Below are 18,186 nucleotides of genomic sequence, written 5' to 3' on the forward strand. Positions count from 1 at the left end.
CGTTAAAATGGAAATACAGCAGATTCTCAATTATCCATGCTAATAGGAGCAGGCTGGAGGCGTTTCTCAATTATCCATGCTAATGGGAGTAGGCTGGGGGCATCTAGGGCATGGCTAATCAAAACAGCCCATACTCTGAAGGCCATTTATGTTGCTCCTTTTTATGTTTTATTTCTTAAAATAATAAGTTATTTTAATAAATATCTTCAGTGAGTTTTTAAAAGGCTCACATTGTTTATGTGCTTGAGGTCCTCTGCTCACCAGCTAATGGGGAAAGGCTTCCTGGGACAAAAGTCTACTTGGGATTAATGATTCTCCTGGAATGTACCCCAAAACAAGTCTGTCAGGCAGGTAACTGAGGGTGCAGTGGAGCCTGCCCTTCCTGTTTCCTCCTGAGTTGAAGTTGCCCTTTTCCTTCTTCTGACTCTCGGCCTGGGGAGCTGATCTACGCAGCACTGCCCAGCAGTCCTCTGTCTCCACCTGCTCTTTTTATCATCTCAGGCTCATCAAGCAATGGGAGTTGTAGGAGAGGAGTGTACCATCACTGTGGGAAAGGTCCACACATCCTGCCTGCTTTTCCATTGGCACTAGCCAAGGAAGACTTGACTGGACTTGACTTCCCAGCTCCTCTTCTTGTGATTGCCTTCTACAAAAAAGAGGGAAAAGTGTATTTGCCTCAGCTAAAATACAGTATCTCAAAGCAGTTCAAGTTGAGCTGCCTTAGAATTGGCAATTGCAAAACTGGTGGGGGTCTTCCCTCCTCTGACCTTCTCGTGCTTACTCTAGAAGAAGCAAAGAGAATTTAGTGCTCTGGAAACTGGCAGCCCTGTGAATCTTTGCCTCTACACCTCTTCTGCCATCTGCTGACTCTAGTCTTCAGATTAAGCACCCACATTAAAACAAGAAAGATACACCTTTCTTGAAATCTCTCACCTTTCTTCAGAGGTAGGAGCTTTCAAACTGCAGAGAAGTTCCATTTTGCAGGTTCTGTTGTGTGGGTAGATGGCCCCCATCAAAGGCCTTTTGATCTTTTCTCTGTCCTCTTTTCCTCACCCCCTGCCTCTTCTTATAATTTGGAAGGTCTTTGACCCCAGGTGATTGATGGTGACCTTTCCTGGGTCACTGCCTTCCATTTGAAATACTTTTCCCTCCTGGTGACAACAACCTTACAAATGAAATGGCTCCCAAGTAGGACAAGGTTAATGTCACAGTGTGTGACCACCTTACCTGTTGGTATGGGTGGTTTTTCAAAGGGAGATCTTGAGCCACGTCTCTGGACAGACATCTGAGTCTTAGTGTTGCTTCATAAACTACTTGCATGGTCTTTTCTTGGCATTGGATTAAATGTCAAGGGTGCATTGCTAAGTGTCTTTAATTTTGCCTGACTTGGCTGGGTTTGTTTTTAATGTTGAGTCTCCTCTTTGACCACACCTGGAAGTGTTGATTCCTGGTTATATATAGGGTTTCTTTCTGCAACCTGTATTTTTAACCACATAGAGCAGCTTAAAGCAGACCTGAGTGCCTGATTGCTAAGCTGATGTGGGTGGTGAAAAGAGGTCATACCTTTTGCTGCTTCAGTCCTTACTGAATAATATTGGAGTGACGGCTGCTAACTTCTCAGAGAAGGGGGAATAACCAGCATATTAGAGAGAGGTGGCGGGTCACTCTGGACACAAAAGTCGCAGCTCTTCACTCTTTTCCTGGTTTTGACATAGCCATTTATCTGATCTGTTTTGGGTGCCTGAGCCTTAAGGGTAAAGGGCAGAGGTATCTGTCATTATGACAAGGAGAGTGTGAATATAAGATTAGTTCTGGGAGTCACCTATGTTCCTGTCTTCCTAGTATCTTTTCTAGAAGATGATTTAAAAACAAAAAATTTACTGTAAAACTTCTTTAAAATTCTGTTTTGTTAATTTGGATCTTGAGAGTAAAGGGGTGACTGACAGTTCAGGTTAAAAAAATAATAATAATTCACAACCTTGCCAGGAAAGTGCTTATTCTATTCTTGATTGATCAGGAATCATTTCCTTTTAGTTCCTTACCTATAATCATTACTTAATAATTGTATGTAACTATGTATTTGTAGATGCTCTTCGTTGGGTAGGAGAAAGATCAGATGAAAATGTAGATAACTTATAGGAAGCCATCATTATTCATTTAAAAATTATAATAGAAATAAGAAAGACCTGAAGTATTTTTGAGACTCAGTATTATAAACTTTTTGTACAAAGTAAAGGTACAAAATACCTGCGTGTGATTCTTTGACTCTACATTTTATTTTATAGTTACAAAATTATATTATTCCAGGAGAAAACTGCTAAATTTCAGGAATACAGAATTATTGCTGTTAATGCTTCCCACTAGCAGTGTTTCAGAAGGTGGTAGAGTCCGTCTGTAACTTATAAACATGATTTTAAATAGCGAGCATTATTTTTGATTTATAGAATTTTACTTAACATATTTTTCTTCATCAAGACATATATAATTGCTAATATTTCCTGAATAAGATAGATAATTGGGAAATGTTGCCTAAGTAAAATCTCTCCCCTATTTTAAAATTACCTTTGTGTATACTTTGGGAAAAAAATAGCAATTGGCTATGAAAGATGTTTTTACAGCATGGATTCTTATTATGAGGTTAATAAGCATCTCTCGCTGTCTCCCTCTCTTTTTCTTGTAACAAGACTTGTAACAGGAAACTGTTCTGTATTTAAAAGTCTTTCCCCATGGATCTAGAATGGAGGTTATTTTCGAAGACCTCTCTGTAGTCTCCAGCACAGGTTGTTTTGCTCTTTGCCTTCTCTGACAGCTGCCAGCATCTGCACACAGGCCTGGAAGTTCCTCCATAGTAATCAGAGACCATGTTAGAATCACTGCCTGGCAGTGCTGAGCAGGCTGACATCTCAGCTGGAGGAACTGCTGGTGTTGAGCTTCAGTAGACCTGTGCCCCAGAGAGTTGCAAGGAAATGTAATTTTGGAAGCTGGTTGGTTTTTCCTTTCTCTCTTTGTTACGGCCCACAGTTTCTTTATTTCCAAGAGTCTCTCTCCCTCACTTTTTTGTGTAAGTTTTGGTTGCCAGAAAAGATCCCTTATGAGACAGATTACACAAACCTTCTCTATATGCAGACTTTCTTTCTTTATTAAACAATGGCTAATTTTCGTGGGTCTTTTTTCTTTTTGCAAAGCTAATGTCTCTCCCACTCAGGCTACATAGAAATTACACCTGAAATAAGTCCAGGTGTCCCTGAAGTCACTTGTGAACGTCTTCCTCTACTTTTTTCCCCAGGCTCCAGATTGACATAATGTGCTCAGGTGTTTGAAAGCCATCGTGAATTACCTGACAGCTCATTTGGTTTGAATGCCCGGGATGGCCAAATGAGTCAAGTCATTGGCCTGTTATAGTCTTGGCATATTCAAGAGAAACAATCGATTGGGTAATCATCCATAATTAAAGGTGTTGAACGTTGCAGGAATAACCAAGTTTTGCTTTTAAACTCTGCTGCACTTTAATCCTGCAGATGCTTCACGTAATGAAATGAGCAGCTTCAGAAACTAGAAAATACTTTGGGAGGATGTTGTGGAATTCCTAAGGCAAAATCAGGGTTCATCAGAAATAATTCTTAGAGGAAAACTTTTTGTTTCTATTGGTAGAAGCTGTAAAGAAAATCTTCCAGAAAGAGAAATTAGATCATTTTGTGAATTAAACTTAATTTGGGGCAATATTTAATCTTTGAGGTAATCGACAAAAACTTTTTTAATCAGCCCATTGGTCAAGGCTTGCAGAGTTTTAACTGTACCTACTTCAAGTTGTCTACATAGTGCAAAGCAGCCATCGTCCATCCTGGAATGTTCTCAAGGTGACATCTAGAGGATGTTGTGGTGATATCTCAGGAAGTTATTGATACATTTATATTCTAGAAGGAAGTTTTGTCAGGCAGCTGGTTTAAACCAGGTCTCTTTTGATAGCTGATGATGCTATAAAAGTGAATATCCAAATTCTGTAGATTCACAGTGAGACCCTTTCTTCTTGCATAATTCTTCGGGGATAAAAATAAATTTAAAAATCCTAGCACCAAAATAAAATGAAATTTCCATGACTCTACATTTTGCATTACTTAAGAGCACATGCATCTTGAAAAAACCCACCACTAGTCTGTGAACTGTACTGACAATCCATCCACATCCACCAGAACTTCTCATGGGTACAGCATGGATTGGTTTGAGCCTTATTTTTCTTGGCCAGTTTCTGCACATTTTAATTTGGGTTGTTAAGCTGGGAGAAGATCAAAGACATATTTGGTCCTAAGAAACTAAACAAGAATGAGCAAAGACTTTGGGATAAATCTCTAGAAATCTACCGTGAGGCAACTGCAGTGAGCACAGGATATTACGATGGAAGGCAGAGGTAACACAAACCCAAAGTCAGGTGGTCTTGAGTCTTGTTGGAGGCTTGAGAGGGCCGGACGAGGACAATGATGAGCTCAGAAAATGGGAAAAGATGATAAAAAGATGGACTTAATACGTATCCTAGAGAAAAGAAGGTTAATGAGTGAATTGGTTAACATGCCTCAGGAATGATCAATTACAACCACCACTGTCTATCGTTGGTGAGACTGAAACAAGGGAAATAGATTAAACCTCAGCAGGGGGAAATCGTTTACTCAGGAGAAAAGATAACCAGGACCCTGAAAGTTGTCATGTACTAGGATTAAAAACTAAAAGAGAAGTATGTGATCCCTTTTCCCAATGATCTTCACTTCTAGAAAGCTGGAAAGTAGAGGAGTCAGAAGAAATGAAGTTTTTCTAGTCTGAGCTCATATCACTCATTTTATGTTTTAACACTTAGACTTCCAAAGGCCTCCCGAGCCATAGCTGAGGTAACAGATGACGCTTGAAATTCTGGGTAAAACAGGTTATTCAGATGGAGAGGTGTTTAAATCTTCTGTTTCTGCTATTGCCCCGGCCGTTTCCCCAGCTCCACTGTACAGCCCCCTTGGGGTAGCAGCCCAAAGAGCCTGTGGAAACCTGGGCTGTGTGGAAGCTTTGAAAGGGGGTAGTGTAGTGAGGAAGGTGGAAATACCTCATGCCCAGGACCAGGGAGAGTCAAAAGCAGATGGCCGAGTTGAGGGGGGTGGGGGGTGATGCATGAACAGTGAAGAGAGAAGAGCATGGAAATGGGAGCCAGAATAAAGCTGTAAGGCTGACAGCTCCAGAATGAGGTTAATCTGATGTTGAAAGCAGAGGGGAGTCTCAGGGAAGATGGGGGCAAGTGTCCTGGTCTCAACTGTGAGGTCAGGAGGGTAAGAATTTAACCTCTGAGGAGTTGCTTCCAGATTGAAACCAGATAGCACAGTAATGCTGGCTGTGGCTTTAGCTACAGGATTTAGGGGTGTCTGATAAATTAATTTCCCCTAAGAAGCTCCACTTCTCTGTGCTGAATGCCCTCTGCCCCATTTTATGTGCTCTCAGCTACCTTTCTCAGGGCCAGTGTGGCCACTCTTGAACTTACTCTTGTCTGCACTGCCGCCTTAGTGACCAGGCTTCTTCTTTGTCCATGGGCCCCTCACCTGCCACTGTCCTGCTGGTCTTGCCCAGCTCGGTTCTTTGGAACCCTGGCTGGGTCGGGTTACAGTGGTCCGGCAGCCTGCTCTGCTTTCCCTGCGTCTGCTTCCAGTATATCCCCTACTCGTTCACCAGATGATAACCTACAGCCTGACATTCAGCCTGATGTTTGTGACCTGGAGGCAGGGGCCACAATGCGGGTGCCTGCTACAGTGGTCACATTCTTTTGTTTCCTGAAAGGGCTAGTCAGTGCAAGCTGTTGGCCCACCATGAGCTGAAGGGCCACAGAAAAGTTTCAGAGTAATCTAGGCTAGAGGAAATGCCTTTCTAGGGCTGAGAAAAAAATGGGAGCAGTAAGTGCATTAGTGGAAAATGGATAAGCAGAGAATTAAGGGGAATAGAGCCCTGATTTGAGAGAGGTGGTGGGCTTGAATTCAATTCTGAGTGCTGCTGGGTAGGCACTAAAAAATCAGCAACTGAGGATAAGCTACTTAGCTTCTCTAGATTCCTCTCTCCATGAAGGTCATGATGAAGATAAGAACAAACAGGTAACAGTGACAATGAAAATCCATCTCTGTGGTGCTTACTGTGTGCTTGGCACTGGCCTGAAGACTTTGTATATATTAACTCATTTCATCTCCACCACTAAACAAGGAGATGGTATCATGGTTATTCCCATTCTACAGATAAGAAACTAAGGTACAAAGAGATCAGGTGACTTGCTCAGATCACACAGCCCACAAGGAGTGAAGTCAGAGCTGTAGCCCTTCAGCCTAGCGCCAAACCCCGTGCTTTGAATCACTTGGCTCTTCTACCACCTGGTGGAAACTACACTGAAAAGTTGCTTAAGAGCAGAGGTTGAGAAATGCTTAAGTTTCTAACTAAAAGATTTTATTTAATCTTAAAAACACAGCTGAAGATGTGTTATTATATCTGTGCCACTTCCCTATCTTTGGCTAAAGTTAGCGGGGCCCATAGACGCCCTCAGATCAGATGTGCTCACTAGCTGTGGACAGCTCTTCTGAGACAGGCATAATGTCATGGGGCCAGCATGATACTCCTTACCTAATTCTGAACTGTGAACATTATTCAGGCTGAATTGCCTCTCATAGACAAGAAAAGAAATCAAGGATATGCCTTGAAAAGGTAGGTAGAAGGACGGATTATACTTTTGGAACATAGGTGGTGAAATAGTGTCTGACTCTTTGTATACATTAGCTCATTTAATTAACAAGGCAAACCGGGCTGTGCCTGTGGGTAGGATGCCGGCCCCATATACTGAGGGTGGTGGGTTCGAACCCGGCCCCAGCCAAATTGCAACAACAACAACAACAAAATAGCCAGGAGTCCTATAGTCCCAGCTACTCAGGAGGCTGAGGCAAGAAAATCGCCTAAGCCCAGAAGTTGGAGGTTGCTGTGAGCTGTGACGTCACAGCACTCTACCTAGGGCAATAAAGTGAGACTGTCTCTAAAAACCAAAAACAACAACAACAAAAAACCCCAAAGTAAACCAATGGATAGTTATTTGTATCCTTGTTTTACCAATGAGGAACCTAGACTTCAAAGAATAACTTACCCAAGACCACTCAGCATGGAAGAGGTACAGACCTAGGTTTCCAGCACAGGTCCGTCTACCTCCAGTGCTCATGCCCTGGGCTGTTCATTTGCTGGCAAGCTGATGGAAATAAGCAGCTTTAATCAGACCAACATTAGTAATGTTTCCTTCCTAGTTGCTTGCAGCTCTGAACTTCTAGAGTTGTATCTCTAACAGGTTCTTAAGAGCATAGTCTCCCTCTCTAATCTTGCATCGCTCCCAGGAGCCTCCCTGGGGGATGCTATGTGAAGCTTGAGTTGGAGGTTCCTAACAGGGCTCAGTCTCCATACCTCCAGCTCTGCTCATTGGGTCACACAAGAGACTGGATTCATTGGGGACAGTGTGGTTTGTATCTCCAAGCCATGAAATTTGAAGACAAAATACTACATTAATACTGTACCCTGTAAATCTTTTCTCACATTAGCAGCCTTCTGGTAAAGTAAAGCTGCCAAGGAAGCATTGCCATATGTGCTGATGGAGCTGAACTAAAAAGAGAAGATTAGAAAACTAACCACACTAATAAATTTCACTTGAGGCAGTTGGAAAATGGACTGCTGTTTTGACAAGTTAGAAACAACACACACATCCATCCTGTTTCAGATGGCTGAAATGAATTTCCAGAACCCAACAGAAACATCTTATATTAGAAACCCAACTTTTCTTCTGAGTTACCTGGATGTCAGACATACATGTACTTGAAACTTAAGTGTGATGGTGATGAAGTGCCTTAACTAGACTGGCAGCTTTAGGCATCACGGGGCCATGTTACCTTCCTCCGTCTGAGGTCAAGGTATAAAGAGGGTTATTGGAATTCCCACCTCTGTGACTTTTTATTATGCCATGGATTATGGCCCCTCCCAAAGAGCATTTACCCAAGACTGATGGTGTCAAGGCCCACGTCTGCAGTGGAGCTCAGATTATAACCCACAGCTGCCTTTGTTTTCCTAGTTAGCCAGGGTAGTCAATACAACAATGATTCTTATCCCCTGCCGCCAAGTGCCAACATCGGGCCTAGCTGTTAGGACTGGATATGTGCTAGGTTTTATTCTTACAGAATTTAAGTTGTTCATTTAATATATTGAAACTCGGGGCCTTTGATTGTATTTCTTTAACCTCATAATTGTTCTTTCTGCCTTGGGTCTGTGCCTGTGCCAGCTGCCCTTTACCTGCCCCTAGAACTTTTTACTTTTCAGGACTTACTGGTTATTCTGAAAGCCACCCCATGCATGTATAGCATTTGGTCCATGCTTTTTCATGTGGCCTGGGAGAGAAATGGTGCTGTATACCAGGTAAGAGCACAGAGACTGGGGCCAGCCCCCAGGGTGGAGCCCCACTACCCCCATCTAACAGCTGAGCTTTGTGGGTTGCTCCCTTGAAGTTGGCCTTAGTTTCTTCTTAGATTATTAGAGATAAAAATAGTAACTGAGTAAGGTGGGTATGTGGATTAAATGTGCTAATTCATAGTTAAGTCCCCCCAGGTACTGGCAGTTGTCATTTTCACTGCTATTATCGTAAGGTCACCTGTGATCCAACCACAGTCCCTAGCGCCCTGAGTGTGGACATGTTATAAGCCTTTGTGTGCTTTCCTCTGCCTGGACTCCTTTGCCCTCCATTCTGCTCTCGTCTTTTCTCTCTAGTGAACCTCTGCTCACCCATGAAGCCCCACGGCCAGTCTCTCTTGCCTGTGGAAGGACTGCTTCTCTCCACTATGTTCTCCACTCGATGCCTCTGGTACACAGGGGATCTGGTACACAGATGCTGTCTTTAGGTAGTTTGTCCTTTTGCAGGTGCCTGAGGACAACTAGGGTTCCCTTTCCCTCTAATCTCTGAACTTCTTGAGGCAGAGGCACCAATCTTCATGGGTTTGTTCATCCCAATGCCTCCTGGTATCAGCCGTACAGAGAAAGCATTGAGTAAATGCTGAACAAATAAGTATGTGTTACCTTCTTTTTAGTCTTAAATACATGCTTTTCTCTTGTCTTTTGCTGTTCCCAATACATCACTAAGTTTATGGTGAGAAAGGGACATCTCCATAGCTTGAAAGGCTGGCTAAAGGGATTGTATCCAACACTATAGTAATGTGGCTGTATGGGCTGTTTTTTATTAGGCATTTAAAAACACTGTCATGGGTAGTTATGGAGACAAAAGGTCATCATTTAAATCACAGTGCTTTCAACCCATTCATAGTTTAGGTCTACAGTTTAATAATGAGATTGTAAATTTCAAATGGTAAGATGTAGTTTAAACAGGTGCATGTCCAAATATTACTAGTAGAAATTAATGTCGTACTTTCGTTAGATAATAACCAAGCCTTTCTTCTCGTATTGTAGGTATCTTACTACAAGATTAATAAGCTAGGGTAGTGAGTGTAGTTTCAGAGAGAACATTTGCTTTGAATAAGAATGTCATTTGCCTAGATAGTTCCATTCTCCTGTTTTCTGGTATGTGCTGCTTCAGCTCTCATTTAGAGTACAAAGCACAGCTCCACTTATACTGGTGAGAATGTAGTGGGGGCTTTGGGGTGAGTGTTTATGACAGAGAGAGAGATCTCATAGGGATCCCAGGAGTCACCTGCCCCAGAGCCTGGCCTCACAGGGACCAGAGGCAGGCAATGCTGCCCTCTGTCCTGGGTACCTCCCTTGGGCTGTGCATTCACTCTCGTAGGTGTCTCCTTTCCTTTTCCTCCACATTCTCTGCTCTCCACCAACCCACTTCCTGTACTTACTCGTGGTTTCTGCTTCCTCGTGGCTTGCACACAGGCATGGCTTCCAGCTGGCTGCTTTCTCTGTTCCACCCATGGCAGCTTTTCAGTTGTGCCTCTGTGCTAACGACCCCCACGCATGCTCCCAGAGAAGGATGCTGATTGGCTAGCTCCACTTTCAGTACCAGGCAGTAGATCTCAGGGGCTGAGCTGACTTATCAGCCACATACTTTTTAGGTGTCTTCCCATTGTCCAGTCAGCTTGTGGCCCTGGGGGTGAAGCAGGCTCAGAAAATACAGCTGCCTAAAGAAGGGATGGCAAACTCAAATTTTATGGGATCCTGGGAGATTATAGAAGTGAACAGATGAGATTTATATGCAGATTTATATGTAATAACAGATTATAGAAGTGAACGCATGATGGAGTTGCATGTATGATGTCTATAGAAGGTCTTTTTAAAGGTATCTATACAGCCTTTTGAGTAAGAGGGCTAAGGGCTGAATCCCAGTCTGGGCACATCCCATGTGTGTCATTTGGAACAAATCATTTAATCTCTGTATGCCCTATTGCCTCTGCATAGGGTAGTTATGAGGATTAAATGAGTTAATGAGGTACTTGATGTGGTCCCTGGAACATAATAAATGTTACATAACTGCTTTTAAAAAGAATTTCTGTTAGTATCAGCGTCCTCATCCTTGTTCAGTTCCACAGTGAACTGGGTTTAATCCCATTTTTCCTAGAACACAAAGCTCTCTTGGCCTGTGTAGTTCCCCTTTTCGTTAAGCCATGAGCAAAGAGAGACCTTCCTCTATTGTGAGGATGTCAACAGAGCAACAAAAATGAAATCTGGCACTTGTCCTCACTGAGGCTTTGGCCTCAGAGCAGGGTGGGATTGGACGCACGGGTCTTGTCTAAAGATGAGCCTCACCCCACTGCGACAGTTTGCTGCGAGTCAGAAAGAGGCCTGGTGCTCCTTGGGTCCATAAGTTGTTCGACATGGTTGAAACCTTGTGCTGCTCAGTACAACACCTATAGGTTAGATAGATGCAGCCCTCGAGCCAATGACCTTGCCTCAGGATGCCTCTTAGGAAGACAGTCTAGGCCAGGCTGATCCTTCAGCAGAGGTTCCGAGTGGACCTTCCCGCATAGATGAATTAGAAAAGTGTACTTCTGGACGAGAGGTAGCACCATGAAACCCCTGTTGAGGACAGCGATGTGACACAGGTTACACCACGTCCCCACCATCAGGGGTAGTCGAATGCGTGTTTCCAGGAAAAGACAATTGTCTTTGACTTTTTTTTAACTTCTTAGAACAAATGAAATGGATGCAGGTCCGCTGCTGTTCTGCCTTTCCCCAAATTGTCCCTCCCTGCTCACCTGTGCCCTTTACGGTGCTGCATTCCCACTCACCCTGACTGTCTGAAACAGAGCTCCTCACTTGTCACGCTGCACTAGTCACCTTCCACAGGAGTCCTTATCTCTACCCAAGTTTTATGCTAAGAAACCAAGCAATACACTTCAAACCTGGTTTTTCTTCCTCTCTTGGTTTCTCTCCTAAGACACACACAGGCAATGCCAGGGTGTCTTGTCTGTTTGCCACCCCGCAGCTGGAGTGGTCTTTTGAAAACATGAATTAGCACATCACTTCCCTGCTTAGGACCCTCTAATCGCTTCTCATCTAACTTAGACTCAATCAGGCCCAGAATCCTGGCCTGCAGTGTGGCTGGGGCATCTGGCCCGCACCTGTGCCACCCTCCCCGTGCCCCTGTCTCCTGGGGGCACACAGATGTTCTCCCTTATTTTTGAGCAGACTTGTCTGCTGTCTCTGCCAGGTCTGCTGCCTTTCTTTGAATAAATTTTTCCTCAATTGCCACTTCTCCAGAAAGGTCTCCTCTCTTCCAGGTGAGTCTCTCCAAGCTAGAGCCCTGTTGTCTTGTGCCGGTCACTAAGTTATGGTTGTTACTGAATGAATAGCTAAACTGTGAGCACTTTGAGGGGATGAGGAAGACAGAAAAACATAGATATATTTAGTAAAGCCACTGATTTAGAAGACCAGAAGGAAGAGAACAAGCTCTCATGGGATAGCAAGATTTCCTACGTCACTAATACTGCTGATTTATCTAACATTAAACAATCCAGAATGTGAGAGGGAATTTACTTGGGCCTGATGGGGCTGCTGGAAGTTAGTACTTAAATGTTACATTTCAAATATTTTCATCAAAAGTAATAGCAGAAAATTATAACAAAGATTACCCAGTTTTTAAGTGGTGATCCCTTCTGTAGAGCTGTTGATTTGTTCAGTTAATGCTGATTCATTTAATATACTTCTGTTTTGTGTTCATTTTTAGGTCTTTTGCCACAGCTATTGGGAGTTGCCCCGGAGAAGGCCATAAAACTTACAGTAAGTCTTTTGAGCTGGTGCTTCTTATTCAGGGAGTTTGCACGTTCTCAAGAATCTAGCAGGTATTCTTATATGAAGCAGCAAGTTGGGTTTCCCCAGAAGTGCTGAAGGCAGGGGCACTCACCACCCACAACTTTTCTTTATTCCCCATTTAACACTGAACATTCAAAAATGTGGCAGTAAATTTGAAGGCTTTTGGTGATTACTGCCATCACTGTTGTTGGTCATCGGCAACAGTGACTCAGTTTCCTTCAGTGTATACTACGTTAGGCTCTTGAAATGTGTTCTCAAAGCATGAATCACAGTGCACAATAAGGAAAGGTTGCCTACCTGTGTTCATATGATTCAGGAGTGGGAAAACTAGGATTCAAAATCAGATTTTTCTGGCTATAAAACAGGTATTCTTTTGTCCAGGCGTGGTGGCTCATGCCTGTAATCCTAGCACTCTGGGAGGCCAAGGCAGGTGGATATCTTGAGCTCACAAGTTCGATACTAGCCTGAGCAAACGTGAGACCCAGTCTGTACTGAAATAGAAAACACTGAGGCAAAAAGATTACTGGAGCCGAAGAGTTGGAGGTTGCTGTGAGCTATGACGCCAAAGCACTCTACCCAGAGCAATAGCTTGAGACTGTCTCAAAAAAAAACGCAGGTATTCTTTCAGTGACACCTGTTGTTTTACAGAATTCATATTTAGGGTATATTTATGAGCTTTGCCAAAACCAGATGTTGAAAGATCTTAGTTCTAGTGGAAGCTGATTCTTTATCCAATGGTTTGCGCAGTACCTGACTCACATTTGACAGATGGTTAAGACTCCTTTTAAGTGTTTATGGGATGGATAGATGTTGCGTGTCCATCACCAAGGCCATAAAATTCCAGAAGGTTAAACTCCAGTTTTAGATTGGGCCACGCAGCCTTGCAATTCTTTTACTATTTTATTATGTGACCTTGACATAGCTAATCTTCTCAGGCCTATATCTGCTAAAAACATGTGATAGTCCTTAAAATTTCTTGTAGTATATACCATTTGAAGAATATTATACTTAATTAATGCAATTGATATTCTTTAAGAATCCTTAAGGAATTTTTAGATATTGAATTTCTACTAAGCTGTTATAAAAAATCTGTCCTCGTGATGAGTACTGTTTTAGATTAAATCTTATTGGAAAAGTTGAAAGTGATTTGTAATCAAACTTTATAAAATAGTTTTTAAGTTCTAAAATGCATGTTTTTATTTGTCTCTATTATCAGTATGTTTCCCTCCTTATGCAATATTTGGATTTTCGGCTAAGCCATTTATCTTTTCATTTTCCTTTCTGAAACAACAGGGATACTTTTTAAAATTTTTTTCAAAAGTGCATGTATGCTATTAAGGGTACTTCTCAAATATTTTGATCTGTTATGATTATAGACTGACAAAAAAGAAAGTATACTGACAGTTGCATATTTATGTGTTTAATGACTTTCTCTATATTTTTCATCAGCTTCTATAAATATTTTTCTTTAAGGTGAATGATTTTGTGAGGGATAAATTTATGCACAAAGATGGTTCGGTCCCACTTGCAGCAGAAATTCTTGCTGGAGGCTGTGTAAGTACCCTTTGGAGCTCCCTATATTGAAAAGACTTGTTTCACACACATATCACTGTCATGGTCACACGTGTGGACTAAGGCTTCTGTTTGACCACAGATCCTGCACAAGGGCAGAGTCTACTAGGGCCCCTCGGCTTTTCCTAGACAGGAGAACCATTCCTGAGGTGGACGGGTAAATGTTCCTGATCTGACTGCCTGTTAAGTCATGCCTGTTAAATTCGTCACTGCTTGCGGTTGGTTCTGCAATAGAAGTCATTTGTGGCAGAAGTGTTTGGCCTGTGAAAAATCTTGGCTACATAACCTTTTCTGAAGTTAATTGTTAGTGCACTCTTTCCTCATGGCACCTGTGCTGGGTCAGGGGCTGGAATTTGTCTTTGAAGTCAGCAGCCAAAGCTCTGTGCTTTGCTTTGCCTTCTGAGTGGTAGCAACTCTTCAAGCTTCCAGTGCTTCTGGGAGATCACTGGCTGAGTGTGCTGTGCATTGTCTGAGACGCTTGGAATGATGGCTGCTTTGTGTAGATGAACATCCTGCGTCTTGTTCCAAAGCTCAGCCAAACATTGTGTCTCATTTTATCTCATGTACTAGTTTGTTCGTGTGAACGTAAATACTTTAAGCAAATGAAATTCTTTTATACAAAGACGGGTGCTATTTAAAAGTAGGGTTGATTACATAAACAGGCTTTGATCGCTCGGGCAATACAATATTGGTATATATTTCATCTAGACTTGTTTCTTATAAGAAAGACAAGATCACTTTTTTTTTTTTTAATAGGCTTGCTCTGGGTAGGAAATAGTATTCATAAAATAACTTTTTTCTTAAAAATCTTTGAGTTTAAAAGTTGGGCAAACACAAGAATATTAAATGTTTGCATGGAAAGGGCTTATTGTTCTAACACTGCATGCTGGTTCCTTGTAGGAAGTGAGAGCTAAGACTTAGCTCCTGGTAGTTCTGAAGAGCTGGGTGGAATCTGGCGACTGCTCAGCTCTGTTTGATCACTGACCTGTCAGAGACGGCCAGGCAGGATCCCCTTGTTCTGTAACTTTAGGAGCATTCAGGATAGAAAAAAAGGGAGCCTTTAATGTCCTAAATAAAAAAGGCACACAATAATAATCAAAGAGAATATTAGAAGATGCAGAAACTGCCCTTTCTAGTAAGTACTCTTCACTTGAAACAACTCTGTAGTTTCCATTTGGGTAACTAGATTTTCTCATTTTTAAATAAGTGTATCCATAGGCTTGTATCTAGCCTAGTCCTTCAAATTCTTGTGGGTCCCAGGATTCAGTAGGGCATTTCAGTAGGTCAGGTGGGGATTTTTGTTTGTTTTTTAACATTAGGTTTTAAACCTGCTGAAAGGACGTGACTGTAGTTTTCTGTAAGAGTTTAAAATGGAAAATTAATTATGTGACACTCCTCGAGATTTTGGCAAGTAACATGGCATGGTGCCTGGAGGTTATTTTCTTTGTAATGAGACCGTTCTGTCTGCGCATGCATCTGGGTGCCGAGGAGATTGGTGGTGGCACTTATCGTCCAGGTGCCATCTGTAGGTGGTCTTGTTTTTCCCTATGTGGTTGCCCATCTCAAACACAGAGCAGATTGGCATCAGAAGTGGTGCCTAGTTATTGTAGCCCTTTTCAAACCTGATCTAAACATAGGCTTAAAATTGGAGCCACTTGGGCTTTACAGCTGCTTAAAATATCTGTGAAGTGAGGTTTGCCGCGCTTCATCTCCCAGGCAGGCAGACAGTGGTCTTCATCTTCCAAGCCTTTTTTCCCCCTCAGTCATTGCTGTAAGCAGTAAGAGTTTATTTTCAGGCGAATAAGCCTGTAGGTAGCAGACAACGCGGATCCCTTTAGATCTCGGCGTAGAGGGATGGGTGGTTTCATTTTCACTGTGTATCTGTTTTTTTAAGTAGCGGCAGCATCCCTCTTTGCAGGCTTTAGCAAAGTTTTCCCAGTAATTGGAGTGAGTCACACACCTTAGAAAGCGGTAGTGGGTTCCACAACCTCATCTGTCCACTTGGGAACACAAAGGGTTCTGTAAGGTTGTGTCACATGAGCAGTTCCTCGTCTCAGTTCATCCAAGCATTGCGAGGTGTTGACTTTTAAGTCCCCAAGGAGCTCACCTTACTTCATTATTGCTGAGAATTAGTACACATGACTGACTCTTGTACTCTTAACCAAACTTGCTCATTTCTTTGAACAAGGCTTTTTTCTGTTTTGTAATCTGTTTTCTGCAAAAAGCAAAGAAAATATTTAGGGAGAGTTTTGTAACCTCATAGCTTCATCGTTGCTTAGCTAAACTGTTTTATTATATATATTTTTAGATAAACAAAAGTGATAGTACATCTACAGGGGGAAAATCATTGGCACTAACTAAAAAGGAATCAAGTTTATCCTCTGCCTCAATTTATTATTTTTGATACAATAAAACCTATAACTGAAGAGATTAAAAATATTCTTCTCTTTCATTGACATATGTAAAAGGGTGTATCTGACTTTATTTTTAACTCGCATGTTTACATGGATGGAGCTGGAACATATTCTTCTTAGTAAAGTATCACAAGAATGGAAGAAAAAGTATCCAATGTACTCAGCCCTGCTATGAAACTAATTTACGGCTTTCACATGAAAGCTATAACCCAGTTATAACCTAAGAATATGGGGAAGAGGGAGAGGGAGGGGAGGGAGGAGGTAGGATGGGCAGAGGGAGGGTGATTGGTAGGATTACACCTGCGGTGCATCTTACAAGGGTACATGCGAAACTTAGTAAATGTAGAATATAAATGTCTTAACACAATAACTAAGAAAATGCCAGGAAGGCTATATTAACCAGTGTGAGGAAAATGTGTCAAATGGTCTATAAAACCAGTGTATGGTCCCCCATGATCGCATTAATGTACGCAGCTATGATTTAATTAAAAGAAAAAAATAAAAAAAAAATTTGACTTCATAAGAGCTAAGTGATTGGCATGTATAGGCACAAAGATAGAAAGAGCATTGAGAACCAAAAGGGGCGAGGGTAGGGGAGAGGTATGGGATTAAAAACTTCACCTCTTGGATATAATGAACATTATTCTGGTGACAGATACACCAAAAGCCCTCACGTAAGCATTATACAAGGTATCTATGTAACAAAAACATTTGCACTACCTTAATACCTTGCAATTTAAAAAATTTCAAAAATCTTGAATTCAGTTTCCTGAGCATGTTTATAGACTCACATTTAATAGTAGTGATATATTCAGTATAGTTCAGGATTAAGCCAGATGCTGAGACTGGGGTTACAAACTCTAATAAGTCTGAAAGAATTCTTTGTGGTTTGTGTTTTCTCCAGAAGTTGCTTTTCTGCATTCTAAGTGAGGCGAGCAGTTGCAGGGGTTCTGACAGAGACCTGGACCCCCGGGCTTCTCTCATGAGACATACAGCCCTCCTGTTACTTTTCAGTCTTCTCCTTCCTGAATCAGAAGCTCAGCCCCTGATGGGATGTGTCCGAGGATCTGCTAGTGACAGTGAACTCTCAGTAAATGTGACAGAGGAGAGAGGGGCTGTGTCCAGTGAATTTATAAACTGGCATCTTCTCAGCAAGTATGTTATTGTGATTGCTTTGCTGCTGCTACTTAGGAAAAAAAGAACATAGGTGATTCCGTCTGGTATGTGGGTTGCAATCCTCCATTCAGCAAAACCGGTACATTGACTGTCCTTTACACATCTGGTGGAACTGAGGGTTGAAATCCTAAGGGGTCTGGTATCTTTAGCTTTTGATCCTTTGCTCTTAAAAATGCAGTAAAGAAATACAAGTGGTGCCACAACAGATTTCAAGGAAGAAGTATAAATATGATGATTAATTTATTTGGCGTGAAAAGAAATCTGGGATTCACGAGACAGACAAAATATGAGCCTCTGTCTTATAAAGCGCCTATTTAATAATAAAACAACTATATGAATACTGATAGAAAATAATAGCATTGTTTGGTCATTTTTAGAAAGACAAGTGAACGTTCTTTTGAACTACAGTCCTTTGATAATAAGTCCATGGTCCTTTTTCGTTGTGATGCAGGCACACATATGCATTTGTGTATGTGTGTGTAAATATATGTTTATTGGAGTTTATATTCATTTCAAGTGGGAAAAATAATATGCTCATGGCACTGGTTTGAAAAGGACTGGTAAGAATACCATTGGGAAAAACAGGGAATCAAGAGTAACATTAATTGCTGTCCCCTGATCACTGTGATCAAATACACAGGACCACCATCACTATGCCTGATATTCTTATGCCTGTTTGTCCAGCCATGTATCAAATACATTTTTAAGGCAATTTTTTTTTCCTCTTTGCTAC

General features: G+C 41.9%; 1 protein-coding gene across 7 annotated transcripts in view; it reads left to right on the plus strand.

The window, feature by feature from the left end:
* Positions 1-18,186, plus strand: part of SLC25A13 (solute carrier family 25 member 13) — a 187,487-nt gene that overhangs the window by 120,175 nt on the left and 49,126 nt on the right. For all 7 annotated transcript variants that reach the window (XM_053553990.1, XM_053553991.1, XM_053553994.1 and 4 more), the window contains 2 exons: positions 12,206-12,258; positions 13,765-13,845. In XM_053553990.1, coding sequence (XP_053409965.1) covers positions 12,206-12,258; positions 13,765-13,845 — 134 coding nt within the window. The remainder of the gene's footprint in view (positions 1-12,205; positions 12,259-13,764; positions 13,846-18,186) is intronic.

This window comes from Nycticebus coucang, chromosome 11 (assembly GCF_027406575.1).
Source record: "Nycticebus coucang isolate mNycCou1 chromosome 11, mNycCou1.pri, whole genome shotgun sequence".
Taxonomy (NCBI): domain Eukaryota; kingdom Metazoa; phylum Chordata; class Mammalia; order Primates; family Lorisidae; genus Nycticebus; species Nycticebus coucang.